Source organism: Channa argus, chromosome 9, assembly GCF_033026475.1.
Source record: "Channa argus isolate prfri chromosome 9, Channa argus male v1.0, whole genome shotgun sequence".
In the NCBI taxonomy this organism is placed as follows: Eukaryota; Metazoa; Chordata; class Actinopteri; order Anabantiformes; family Channidae; genus Channa; species Channa argus.
This window is the reverse complement of record NC_090205.1, coordinates 16,625,810-16,640,311: the sequence shown is the minus strand read 5'-3', so window position 1 is coordinate 16,640,311 and position 14,502 is coordinate 16,625,810. Positions and strand designations below refer to the sequence as shown.

Sequence of the window (14,502 nt, the reverse complement as noted above, 5' to 3'; positions counted from 1 at the left end):
ATGAATTATGAGGCTACAACTAGCCAGGCAGCAACCGGCTAACATAGCTCAAACATTGATAACGAAGATAACAAAATCCCATAAACTTTTAAACTTATACAAATTGTGTTGATGTTATTATAAGCATAATGAAGTGACAAGTTCCAAGGGGTTCCAATAGGTGAAATTAATCAGGCACTAACTCTTCCCCTCGGTTCCTGATTTGCTGTTAAGATTTGTAGCAGTATCAATATTATCAGCACCAAAACAGTTTGTTCACAAATCCTCTATTTCCCATAAGAAGATGATGACTGGTTTAACTGTCTCGGGTTGGAAAAATGAAACACAGTCATGGCTGAAGGACCAGACAGCCACTAATGCTTGTTTGTCTAGGAGACCCAAGTTATGTTCTCCCACACTTTTTTTTGATTAGGTTTATCCGTGGCTACATGACTAACTTCTTGTTGGGTCTATATTAAGCCACTCTAGATGAGACGGTGTAAACCTCACTTTGTTTTTATCTGAGGTTTTTTTTTTTTTTTTTTTTATGTTTAGTCCTGTATTGAGACGTGGGATTTCAGAAAATAAGCCTGACTTGAATTGCTGCTTCTGTCAATTGCTTACCTGGATCTAAAAACTTGAAACAGGCATGTGCTTAGGGATTGAATGAAGGAGTAATGTGAGAAGGGCAGGGGAGACAGAGGGAAAGTGAGAGGCCGCAGAGGGAAAGTGAGGGTAGATGGAGACGGACAGTGAACGAGAGAGACAACAAAGGAGGACAATTGAGCACAAGGAAAAAAGTTATGAGCTTCTTTCTACATTCCTGTTTCATCCCCCTTTTCTTCAAACTCAAACAATTGCCACTTTGTGCCGCTGAGAAAGAGCTGGAGGTCATTGCCTCTGCTTTCCATAGGCAGGCTCTAGTAGATTCCTCTGGGCAACTCTCAGCCAATAGGCAGCCAAGGAGGAAGAGGTTTAGTCCAACTAGTCCCCAAGAATGTATCAGCCATTGATTTGTATCCAGGATGATCCCTCCTGAGCTCACACTCCCCCTTCTCCGCACTTTCAGTGCTGTCTCCCTGCTCTTTACTTTCCATTTTACTGCTCCTTCCTGTCTCCTCCTCCTTTTTTCTCCGTTCCACTCATACTGTCTTCAGCCTCTCTCTCCGCTGTCTCTCTTCCTGCTCTCTCTGTGATGCAGCTGGTAGTACTTAAAGTGTGGCGTGTAGGGTGTTTGGTGGGAGAAGAGGAGGTGGTGGTGGGGGAGTCTGCGCAGTACCCCTGTACATGGTCCGCTTTCCACACAAACACACAAAGGGCTCCTCCCAAATAAAAACACTCTGTTTCTCATCTGCTCATGTGCCAAACATACACCGCCCAGGCCCAGAGACATGGACTACAGTGAAAGACAGAGACCCTAGCTATGGGAACAGCTCCCTCTGTTAATAATAGGTTAACACAAGGCTCAGTTTCCTCCCTGATACAAACACATCATGGAAAGTGACCAGGGCAACTCTTCTATTCACTACTGTTCTCTTCTGTCCATTAAAAGACAGAAAACACTCCAGAATGTCCACCCCACACCACCCAAACCCCAAAACATGGACTAAACTCACCACAACTCAAACATATAAAGTTTGCAATGAAAAAATTGAAAATCTGCTTAAAATTGACTTTGATTATTTGATCAAAGTAATTACAGATTGACTAATGATCAGCCTATGACTATCTTTCTTTCTCTACTGTTTAAACTACAGGCGGATAGTATCGGAAAGCGTGTTACAAATCTTCCTCCACTTCACAATAATATTAACATTGTAGCAAACAAAGCAAGATTTTGGTTGTTGAAGTACAGAACACAACAAACAAACCTAGATGAAAATGCTTTTTATTATGTTACATTTTTTATAATGAATAGTGACAAGGAATTTGTTTACCTGGCCTGGGAAGTCATAACATTTACTCTAATTCGAGTTTTACTATGTATTTTTTGGTAGCACTGTAATTAACAAGACATCAGCTGAATGGTGAGTTTGTGTCCTCTTTCTGTGACATTTTACATTTATTGTAACTGCAAAAGTGATACAGTGATGCATGTTACTTCCCCTTCCTGTCACACAGGTGCTGTTTGGTCACTGGCCATTCCCTCTACTTGTTTTTGGTGCTCTGGTTGTAACAGCCTGAAGCACCTTTTGTTTTTGCAGATCGCCTCCAACTTCAAAGAGGAATTCCTCTCACGTTGTGTTGCTTTCTGTTGCTAATACCTCCATGCATTGCTCACACACTTCTGTTGTAGCCACAGTAACGGGACCAAGAATGTGGATGTGTGTATTTGTGTGACTGCCGGGTTCCCTGGTAGAGCATCAGAGGTAACCAATTAGGTTGCTTGATTTTATCATGCTGCCACTAGAAGGGACTCCTGCTATATAAAGTACCAACATGAGCAAACAAGATAATGGGAAGTATTCCATATTTACAGTTTCCAATGAGTCAGCTTGTCTTCTCTTTTAGCCTGTTGAATGGTTATTGGCAGTAAAAGTCCTACTTAAAATCTTATTACAACAGCCCAGACCCAGCTTTAATTTCTCTAGTGCTTAATCAGTTCTTTGCCTTGCTGCTTTCTCTTTTAAATGTCACTGTGGTGACGTTTGTGTGTGTTTGTCTAACCTTTCTGTCAGAAAAAAGCTTTCTCTAGCCAAAACATCCCATTGCAATAGCACTTGATGATTTACAATTCTAGTGGTATGATCAAATATTAACTACCCCCACCTTCTTTCCTTCCTCAGAAATTCAGACGGAGGGTTCAGGAGTCCACCCAAGTCTTGAGAGAACTGGAAATTTCCTTACGGACTAATCATATAGGGTGAGTCACTGCAGGATTGTGTGAAGCCCTGTGCAGTGTTGAATGTCCTGGACCTGGTTATATTAGATTCAGTGGGGAAAAGTCTGGCATTCCAGACACCCAGAGACGAAGACGTTGACACTAACCACCACCACCATCCCCCATTCATCTCCGGGCTTCGACCTAATATTACACAGAAATGCATGTGGCGATGGAGAAAAGATGAATCAATTGATTGTTTGGGGCGGCAGATATATGAACAGCCTCTGGAAGGAAAACACATTTTTCTTGCAGCAGATAAACTGCACAACTTGATACATCAGTGTTTCACTCTGCCACCCTGGGACTAAAGAGGTCATGATTTCACAACAGATAAAAACATACCTAATTCATCAGTAATTCCAGGTATTCAAGCATAACAAGACGAGACCTGCCGTGTATTCAGGCTCTAGGAAAGATCAATATCACAATGACTCTTATGAGGGCTCAGTGTTTTGTCTTTCTCTAGATCACAGGGTCAGTTTATGTAATTACAGACCCTGATGGTTAAATACATAGATTGGATTGCTCAGCATCATTAATGAGGATTTATGCCTTCATATAACAGTACATAAAATGGAGAGGCAGTTTTTCTTTTTCTTTTTCTTATCAAAATAAGTCAGTGTCCCCACCTGATTAAAAAGTATTGGTACCGGTGCAGAACTGGGCATGTTTCACAGCATTGCTATCATCCAAAACAAACCCACTCAAATTCTGTATTTAGTTTTACTGTCCTGTATTTGAGCAGATCAAGGCATTTCAGATCTAGCACATTTGAAAACAACTGCTTTGCTCTGCTTTGTGCGGTTGGAGAATGCCATCCGCGCAAGTTGGAGATCCAACTTACAAGAAGTGTATTAATATTTGATTCCAGGCATATTGTTTATTTTTTTTGGGCATCAGGGATGCACGATTGATTTATGGGAGACTCATGAAACTACTGAGAGAGATGGGATGTCTATGACAAGCAGATTTCTTTGGTTCAAAATTATGGTTTTCACCCTCTTGTGAGGTTATGTTACAACTTACTAAATAAAAATAAAATCTGCTCTCAAACTTGGACTGTGCTGCGCACACACACACACACACACACACACACACACAGACACACACTTCAGCTGGTTCTTCACAACAGGATCAACTCAGCATGAGACTCTTGTGGGACATTTCAAACATTCACCACAGACCTGTGCTCGTCTGGAGGATGTATAGACTGACATGAAGAAGCCAATGAAGGGCTTGCTACGCGATGTGCAGGTTGGATGGAGCAGCAATTACTATAACATATAGAGCCTTTACTTTATTTTCAAAAGTCAGTGTGGAAAACATTGGTGCTGATGCTGAAAGTCAAATGTCTCAGATTCACTAATGACTATGAATTCTGTGAGGTACTTGTTTCTCTGTAACCAGTGTCTGTACTCAGATTGTGAGGGAAGATCCACTCTTTAACATTGGTTGTTTTTGAAAAATCGCTGTTGGAAAGAAGTCCATAGACTTTTCCATGTCCGTGTTTAAATAAGCAGCTTTTTGGCTCTGTAAGCCACTACTAACATAATAACACACATCTGGGACTCTGGGAAAATAATGTGCCAGGTCTTAAAAAGGAAAATCCATAGAATAAATGCATTTCTGGTCCATTTTCAGCTTTCCAACATGGGTCAGTCTTAAAGTGCAATACTGAATTGGTGGAGGAACTGTCTTGGTAACATATGCCAAAAGAAGAAGTTTAGTTGCACAATAGAGTTTGTTTTTCTGTAATCTAAGATTATGTTTCCTGTGGTTTCTTAGAAAGCGATAAATGTGATTGGTTTGCTAATGAACACATTCATGGATTAGCTCAAACCATTCTGAATAGTTTATAAACGAGACCTCGGGATTCACTAGTAGGAAGGGGAATGGGGGCTAGCAGCTGGGAGGGATTTCAGAAGGAGGCGGTCACAGGAGACCCGTAGAGACCCTGTCAAGGACAAGAAGAGGCAACAATGAGAGCATCTGCTGGCTGCAGACTTTTGACAGACATATACTAGTTACACAACAGTCATAAGATCTCAACCAGACCCAGAAACACAAAGTATGTTAACTTCTAATTCCTGTTTTTCTTTTTTCTTCCTTCCTTCTCCCCTGCACGCATATTACTTAACTTTGTTTGTTTCACTCACATAAATTCACAAGTCATCTCATGCTTCTGACATCTCTATCTCTCACACTCCTACACACTGTTTACATACTGATTTAATTCGGCTCTTCAAACCAAAATATAATCCATCCAAAACCAGAGATGACATCCATCTGGGAGTGCAGTTGATGTAATGTTTACAAAGATGAACTCTTTTCAGCAACATTATGTTGCTAAACTAGGTTACCTAAATAATCTAGCTAACCTAGGTTAGACAATGAACCATTAGCATGATGGACCAGGAACGGGGGAAGTGAAGTTGAGACAGTGGGGGCAGGGAATGATGAGTGAGCACGATGTCACCCGTGGAGACAGTGAATAATTCCTGCTCCTTTTCAGAAGGTGAAACAGCGACATTCATAATAGGCAAGCTGTATGAGCACTGATGATGCTCGTACAGCTCCCTGCCTGCTCCTCACATGCTGCTCAGTGGTCAACAACATGTGGTGAATGGGAGGATTGTTGGTGTCCTCTGGTAATGATTACCATGTGGCCTGACAACGCCACACCTCCAAGCCCTTTTAAAACATAACGGGCCCCACCAAGCAGTGCTTTACTGGACATTCTCATTAGTCTTTCTTACTCCCATGCATTTACACCACAGGAGAGCTACTAAAGAAGCAGTTTGCTCTTCCATCTTTATCAGTGCAGTGCTTCTCAAAAGCCTGACTGTGTCATTACATTTATGCCCTGCAAATTTCTATAATCACTAAGTAACCAGGCCTGTACAGGCAGTTGGTGGTTCCTATAAAAAGAAACAGCACCTTCATAGGATGGGATTAAATAAAGATGTTCTGTGATTCAGCTCACACTGCCTATAAATATGGAAGGACATACTGAAGGTAGTTTTTCAGTGAAAAGCTCAGCTTTTCGGAACAGAATGAGAAATGAATACATGGTGTCCCACTTCAGTGGCTGTAAGGAAGGTGAGAATGGGCTTTGGATCATACTGTGGGCTTTTCTTTAACAGAGTTACAAACTGTGTGTGTGTGCATGTGTGTTTCATTGTGTGAGAATGTCTGTGCTTTTGCAAATAGTTGATATTTTTGCTGCTCTGATCCAGGAAACTTTAAAGTGTAAACGGATCATTACAATTCTTCTTGGCAAAGAGGGGGGAAATCCAGGGAGAGTGGGTGAACAATTTGAAAACATCTGTATACAAGGTCACGTATGACCAGTGTAAACACTTTTCTGATAAGAATTTGCTTCGATTTTTTTCTCCTTGACTTAGATTCTCGCTTGCCTTGTACCTCACTTGTAAGTCTCTTTGGATAAAAGCGTCTGCTAGATGACTAAATGTAAATGTAAAGGACCAAAGCCCGAATGTTGTTAGAAATTTTAAATTACACAGTACACAAGGCAAATAGTCATCTAAAAAATTATGACTCATATGACGATTGTTTATTCTTTTTGTTGTTGTGATTGTGAGTCATATCGGTCTTAAAAAGTTTCACTTTCAAAATAGAAGGTACTGGTATTTGTTTCACAGTAGGCACCGCAGCTTCCAGAGTCTGAGAATTAGTTATTTTGTTGTGGTTTTCTCAAAGGAGGTGAGTTTCTGCTAAAAAAAAAAAACAAAAAAAAAACTAAACCCTGCTTTCGTCTCTCCTCAGGTGGGTGAGAGAATTCCTAAATGAAGAGAACAAAGGCCTGGACGTGCTGGTGGAGTATCTTTCCTTTGCACAGTATGCCGTCACGTAAGTCACTGTCAGCTCTCTCTCTCTCTCTGATAAGAAACACAATGCTGCTTTTCTGCACAGCTGCTGATGCATCTACCCTCAGCGTCAGCACCGCCACCAACACGCTGCTGCCTGGTTTTCAGAAACACTGAGTCACTCGGGGCCCATTGCTGACACATTGGCACTGTGTTTTATACAAGCCATAGACTTCTATTCACGGACTGAATGTGATTATTAGTCAGTCACACAGCCCTGTTCAGGGCCAGAGACTTAAATAGTTATATATTTTTAATCACTCCCCCCGCTAAATCATATGTTATTATGGTCTGGGAGTAACATTATGTTTTTTTGTTTTGTTTTGTTTTTTTTTAACTGTTACAATCATGTTTCAAAGTTTATTTTAAAAAATTTTGCCTCACATTCTTTTAGTAACCAAATTCTAGCAATTCTTGCAAAAATTAAACATTTAGGTTGCTGTGTATGTGTTGATGTATATTTAAGTATTTTTCCATCGATCCATTATTTGTAAATGCTTTTCCTGTTCAGAGTTATGGGAGGTTGGAGCCTATCCTAGCTGTGATTGGGGGAGAGAAGAGGTACAGCCTGTACACGTCCCCAGTCTATCTCAGGGGCAACACAGAGAGACATACACAGACTGACCAACATTCACCCACAGATTCACACCTATGGGAAATTTAGGGGCACCAATGAACTTAACAGGCATTTCTTTGGACTGTGGGAGGAAACAAGTAGTACCCAGAGAAAACCCAGACAAGCACGGAGAGAATATGTAAACTCCACACAGAAAGGCTGCAGCCGACCAATGGCTTCAAACCAGGGACCTTCTAGCTGTGGGGCAGCAGTACTAGCAACTCCAACACTGTGCTGCCCCTTAGACAGTTTTAATGTTATTAAATAATGATGCCTATACTGGTCAAAATCCACCAAGAAAAAACTGTATGAAAGTAAATGTTGATAAGCACTGCGTTTGTAGGGGTTTTTATGTTGTTTCTACTGTGTAAAAGGTTTGACGGGGACTCGGTGGAGAACAACCCAGAAGCTGCGATAGATAAGTCTAAGCCCTGGAGCCGCTCTATAGAAGACCTGCATGGAGGCACCCTGCCATCTCCCGTCACTGGAAATGGGATCACACGTGCTGGGCGTCATTCCACGTTACGGTATGAAAAGTACACAAGCCTTAACGCTGCCTGTATGTTTCAGTTTAAAAACTGTGTCCCTATTGAAAGTTCTTTTATCAGAGTTACCTAATGTTTGGCTGAAGCAGTGTAATTATATTGTGATTATTCTGAGAAGTCACACATTTTATACGATGAGTCAGCAGCCCCTTTGTGTAGTCATGAGGTCTCTAAGACTTTAAATGGCTTAAGACACATTTCCTTAGGTGTAGCAGGCAAATACCATTAGTCTGGATTTTTTTAGATCCTCGGGCTGCTTTTGCACATGATTATGACACACGATTGACAGATACCCTCCATGTGACAGTTGCAGCAGAAGGAAAAATATATTTATTCACGGAACACATATGTATTTCACACATTTAACTGTAAATCATGTGCGCGCAGGATTTTACAGCAGTTAATTCATAAGCTGAATAAATGGTCTGAAACACAAAGAGCACAAATCCCATTCAGTTGTGTGTTATTTCTCTAAGCCTCCCTGTCATTCGATTGATGTTTCAGTGCTGCATGTACACTGACTTCTTTGACCTCTAATCCCATAGTTTCATAAGGTTAATTTGATGGCACTGTGCATGAAAACACTAATACATCAAAAGGACACATGGCATAAGAGGCTTGCTTGATAACAAAGTCAGCCACTTTTATTCTTTGAGTTTGCTTCCTGCTGCATAGTGTGTCAAAGGTAAGAACGCTTTGTTGCTAAATATTACATATTCTTCATTCTTTTGTCCCCTTTCATGACATTAACTTAGATATTAATTCAAGTTGGCCATTGGTCATATGAAACAATTGATGTTTCTATGTAGGTGCAGTTTCTTCTGCAAGTTAAATTAATTTAATTTCAATGTAATATCCAAAATGTATCAAAGGAGTTTATTAATTTGCTGCTAGAACCCCTTTCACATGTCTATGTTAGCCCATTAGTAATCTGTAAAAGGTGCATTTATCCCTACTTCATATCACTTGAAAATGTCTGCTGCCTCCAGATGTAGGCTTGTGTCATCACTCTGGAGCATGTGCAGCATGTGTAACAGGTCAGAGTTTCTTCAGTGAGACTGACTGTCTCCTCTGTTCTGTCCTGCTGTTCTTCCACAGTCATCTGCTCTTCTGTCTGCCAGTCTTCGACAGCAGGCATGTCTCGGCTTCACTCTGCTGGCTCATAGTGAGCTTTCTGCAGCCTTAACAATCCCTGCCCCTTCCCAAGACTCATTCCCCTAGCTATACAGACACACATGCACGAACATTACGCTGTCTCCCTGCCTCATTGTACCTCCCTACTAGTACTGCCCTGTTTATTTGTCCCACTGTCTGTGTCGGGGATGTGAATTATTTGTACTGCCCAGCCTCCCCTCCTGTGCTTGGGACTGAACTCTCCTTTCCTTGAAGCAAATTCTGCACTCATTGTTCTTGCCTCTGTGTCTGTGTGCTGCTTGTGTGGCTCCCTAAATGCCGATCTGTGCAGAAAGTAGCCTAGTTTCTATAAAAGCTAAACACTAGGCTACAGTCAGTTCAGAAAGATTAGGTATCCTCAAAAATCGTCTGTATTTTGGATACGTTAGCAATAATTTCACATTCATTTTGAAGTGTTTTCTCTCAGCTGCTATCAGTGGAATAATATTCCTAAATGTCCAATATACAGATCTTTTGTTCCTTGTTGAGAATATCACCTTTTCAGTTAATTTGATTAGAACAATTTAAAACTTGCCAGTATTTGGATGCCAGATTAAAACTTCTATTTGTCTTTCTTAAACTGGCTTCTTGAAGAACACCAAGCACACTGAGCTACCCAAAGTGCTCTCAAATAAAGCGGTATGTCTGAAGAGCTTCATTGAGTTGGCTACAAACTGTATATTTTATAGCCTGTAGTTAAAGTTGTAGTGTGTGGTGTTATTTAGAACATATTCTATTTAATATGGTCTTGCTGTTTTAAAAAGATAAGCAGACACATTTTGGACGGTCTTCAAATTTTCCAACCCAACCATCAACTCTTGGATGTCTCTTTATGTATTAACACTTTCACTAAGGTCAACAGACATGATGTTACATTCGTTCTTGCCTCCACCCAGAGCTTCAGAGGACAATGAAAATGTTTATAAAGCTGCAATTGTTATTAGTCATGAATACGTTTATACTCCTGTCCCAGATCAGGGTATGGCATTGTGCTGGGGTTACGTAATCATTTATCATTAGTTTGGTTTGTGATTAGGAAATATAGTTAGCTCATTTCCTCCAATAGAGGCGTGGCTCTGTTAATCTGAGAGAGCAAAAGTCAACAAAACGTTTTACAATATTTTTGCTGCTTGTGAAACAGGCACTCCAGTTCTGTCAGGGTCTACTAAATTGGTTACATTTATATCAGGGACCTTGTTTTGTGCAGGGCTAGTACCAGTAGGTATAAAAAAAATGCTTAAATACTAATGGATGTCAGATGTACTGTATTGGAAATGAGTATTTTACCATTGTTCTCTTTCTCACTCATGTGAGGTGTGAACAGAAGAGTCACACCTTCAGGCGTTGGAGAAGGCAAGAATCGACCTGTTATCAGTAGCCTTAAGACATAGAACTTGGGCTGGTAATTTAACCTTGTGACAAAAGTCTGAAACAGTTTTGTTGAGACTGGCTCTGCATAATTTTCAGTGATAGTGCTGCTGCAGCACCAAGGGTGTTTTTGTTCACATAAAGCTGTACAATTGCTGTGCTGCATTCAAATGACTAGCTGTTATTGTGTTCACTGTAAGTGTCTTTGTGAAGGACGTTAAATTAAAACAATTGAAACAGGGCATTCTGTGGCCTCCGGCGGGGCTGTAGATTCTGTGGCCTTTGTGTGTGTGTTAATGTTTGGTGGTGTGGCAGTTTAATAGCCTCACTATGTGAAGGAGATAGTGTGTGTGTGTGACAAGGGGTCATTTGACAATGGCATCTGTTTTGTGTTAATAATGGGCACTTTTTTTGTCAAATAAACCTGACACTTGGTAAAATAGTATTTCTTTCTCTTTTTATTTATTTATTTATTGTCTCTGTTTCTATATTTTTTCAGTTGTAACACACTGCCCAGCCGGCGAACTCTGAAAAACTCCAGACTGGTCTGTAAGAAAGACGATGTCCATGTCTGCATCATGTGCCTGCGTGCTATCATGAACTACCAGGTCAGGCCTCTGCACTCCCCAGGGGACCCTCTGCATTTGTCTCTAAACTGAAGCACACTTTTCTAACTGAAACCAAATTTTACTTCGTGTTTCATTTATTATGTAAGAGGAATGCACCTCTTGCTCATTCAGCAGCCCCTTTTCTCTCTAAAGTAGCTTATTTGTCTCTGTCTTTCTCCCACTCATTTATTTTCCTTTTTCTAGTATGGCTTCAACATGGTCATGTCACACCCATGTGCTGTGAATGAAATTGCACTAAGTCTCAACAATAAAAATCCAAGGTAAGTCCTAACCAGCAATTAAAACATAACCTCAATTGTGACAACTAAAGCTTTAAAAATGTAAAAAGGTGGAGTGCTTTTTAAAATCTGTCTCTTTGCTTCTAAAATTAGGAGGTGAAAATGAAATCAGAGATTTTTTTTTTTTTTAAAGCTTTACATATTTACGTATGTCACCAACTGAGACTCACATGTAGACTGGATCATTCAGGGCCTGACATTTGCCTCAGTGCACCTCCACAATCTTATCCAGAGTGAGTGTTATTGTTGCTCAGGGCCACATTCATCCTAATAGAAGGGTCAGGCTACTGCTGACACACATCACTAAACTTGCAGCTGCCTACTAAGAAAGCCACCAGAAGGACTCACTTCTGTGTGTGACAGATTGAGTGGGTGGGTTCGTATGTTTTTGCACTTTGTGCCCCCTGGGCTCAAGGTTTTTCCTTAACAGTGGATGTGAAACCACTTTGCATCACCTGTCACATATTATCTCATCTAGGCAGAGAAATCCTGCATGAATGAACCACAATGAGTGCACAGGGTGTCGCTGTCACATCTGTGATCCAACACACACACACGCACACACAGACACACACACAAAACCTGAAGTGTTACTATATTTTTTTTATAACTGCTTTTTAATTCAGTGCATTAGATGAAAATGTGGAGGTCTTTTTATTTTCTTTTACTTTTTTAGGTGCTGAAATTAGAAAACATTGACATTTTCTCAGACCTCATAAAGTCAGTCTGTGAGCACAAAAAAAAAATTATTCTATTTTTAATAAAGTTTTTGGTAATTTATTTTTTAAATGCACATAATTAGAAAGACGTTTGTTTAGAGAAACTGTGTAATTGCCGCTTAGATACAGTTTACACAAATATTTTAGGGTTGGCAGGATCTGAACTTACACTATTTTCGACTTTCTTTACTCCTTGTTTAAATACAGGTTTGCAGCAGCACTGGCACTTGTCAATTACTAACCATTCCTGCTTTGCTTTTTCTTCCTGATTTGCAGAACGAAAGCTCTCGTCTTGGAGCTTCTGGCGGCAGTTTGTCTCGTGAGAGGAGGCCATGAAATTATTCTTTCTGCCTTCGACAACTTTAAGGAGGTATGAGCTGCACAAAGGGGGGAAAAGTGGGGTCTGAGGAGATGGATATGTCATTACATTTCAACTGAGCTGTTTCAAAAAGTGACTCAGCCCTGGAGGAATGCTCCTCTGGCAGATGTGAGACCAGTGGATCCTTGTTACCGCAAAGGGATAGCATCTTGGAATGAGCTCTTATCAACACAGTACAAATACTGGTTTAGCCGCTTTAACACCAGAGAACCACCTGAGAAACTGTTATGTTCGTGTTGACCTGAATTGGCAGAGACATCAAAGCTCAGAATAATGGAGCGACGAATGTAAGGGACAGCTTTGCCTGACCCTTGCTTGTCTGAATGAGGTGTTCTGGCTGCTGGAGCAAAGCGTGGGATGTTTATGATGGAGTGGGCACTAACAGCGGCCTCATTTTGTAGACTACAGCCTGCAGACATGTGCCAACTGCAGTTAATGCAATATTTACACCCCCTGAATGAAATATTAAGTGTTGCTCTCAACGGCATTAGTGGGAGAATAAGGCTCAGGAAGGATGTAGCTTGTCTAATGAGATGAAAGTGGTCATGATAGTGTTGGCTGCTGGAAGAATCCGAGGACACGCTCACATTTCTGTATCATTTTTTTATGGTGACACTTTAAAATGTAATGCCAATAGATTGGGCTTGCTGAGTGGCTTTGATATTCTGCATCCAAAATTGGATGAAAGGGGCCACAGGCTGAGACCTTAAAGTGTTATTCGGAGGTTTTGGAGACACGTGCCTCCCCTTTCTTTGTTCCTTCCTTCTCAATTCTTTATCATGCTCCATCTCCTTCGTTCCCCTCCAGATGAACTGACTGAACTACAGAGTATCTCTCTCTTCTCTCTTTGTCTGGTTGTTTCTGTCTCCCTAGTTCAAATAGGCTTTTACTTGCAGGACAAAAACTATACTATACAGGGCAAAAGTTGCATCTCCAGTAGCACTGAGGTGATGTGGGCTTTATAAAAAGGGAAATAAATTATTCAGCAGATGCTCGTTAGTAACTGACGATAATAATGACTCTAAACAAGTTTCAGTGACATATGTCACTGGTAATGTCACTGAGATTTTTATCTTCATTCAATACTGGTGATAATGCATGTTTTTCTGTGTTTCAAGTGTATGCAGTCACAGGGATAGACTTCTTTCTATTTCATCTGTATAGAGAAAAAAATCAGTGTTGGGGAGATGGCAGATACATTTTATTAAACTCTGACCAGCACTAGTGCCACAGAAATTCAAGTTCAAATCAAAAGTCAAAGTCAGTTATGACTTAATTATTGTAAATTATATAAAGATGGTTTTACAGGTACCACTCATGCAAATCATGTAAATCAGTGATCAATTAATTGCTGTCTCTCTCCATGTTGACTTAGTAAAAAAAGCATTTTTTGCAGGTATGTATGGAGGCACAGCGGTTTGAGAGACTAATGGAGTATTTCAAGAATGAAGACAGCAACATTGACTTCATGGTACGTACTCTTGCTCGCTCACACTCTTACACCTGATGCTGGTGCTGCAATCTGCAGATGGCCGGACTTGAATAAGCCCCCGGAGTGGAGGTGTTGGGTGTTAATTTGTCACTGCTGTCAAGTGTTTAGAGAAGGCAGCAATAACTTGGGATTTACACAGGTGCACAGGAAACTAAAAAGTCCCAGCTGTGAAATAAAACCATGAACCTGTTTGTGTGGTTAGAAATTCAGATATTTTGATATCAGTCTCTGCGCAGCATCTGTCTTTTTGTTTTGTTTTGTTTTTTAAGCTAGTGGATTTGAAGTGGTGGATTTTTCTTAATTTGCTGCTTTTTAATCGGCCAGATAAACTACTGTGCCAGACAAGTGATCACAGTAATGAGGATTTGCACCCAAAGTTTCAGGGGAACTGATATTAAACAGCAACAGACTTAATAATAAGCACAAAGCTATTTCAGAGAAGTACCAGGCTCAAATCTGCTGTAAATTTATGAAATGAAAACATTGCACCAACTGATGAGATGTATTTTACAAATCTTGGTACAGAATATAAAGTGTGTTCTCATCCACTGAC

General features: G+C 40.5%; 1 protein-coding gene across 7 annotated transcripts in view; it reads left to right on the top strand.

Moving 5' to 3' along the window:
* Window positions 1-14,502, top strand: part of fmnl2a (formin-like 2a) — a 47,468-nt gene that overhangs the window by 22,437 nt on the left and 10,529 nt on the right. For all 7 annotated transcript variants that reach the window (XM_067515621.1, XM_067515619.1, XM_067515620.1 and 4 more), the window contains exons 4-10: window positions 2,766-2,842; window positions 6,650-6,733; window positions 7,741-7,893; window positions 10,952-11,060; window positions 11,265-11,341; window positions 12,355-12,448; window positions 13,854-13,928. In XM_067515621.1, coding sequence (XP_067371722.1) covers window positions 2,766-2,842; window positions 6,650-6,733; window positions 7,741-7,893; window positions 10,952-11,060; window positions 11,265-11,341; window positions 12,355-12,448; window positions 13,854-13,928 — 669 coding nt within the window. The remainder of the gene's footprint in view (window positions 1-2,765; window positions 2,843-6,649; window positions 6,734-7,740; window positions 7,894-10,951; window positions 11,061-11,264; window positions 11,342-12,354; window positions 12,449-13,853; window positions 13,929-14,502) is intronic.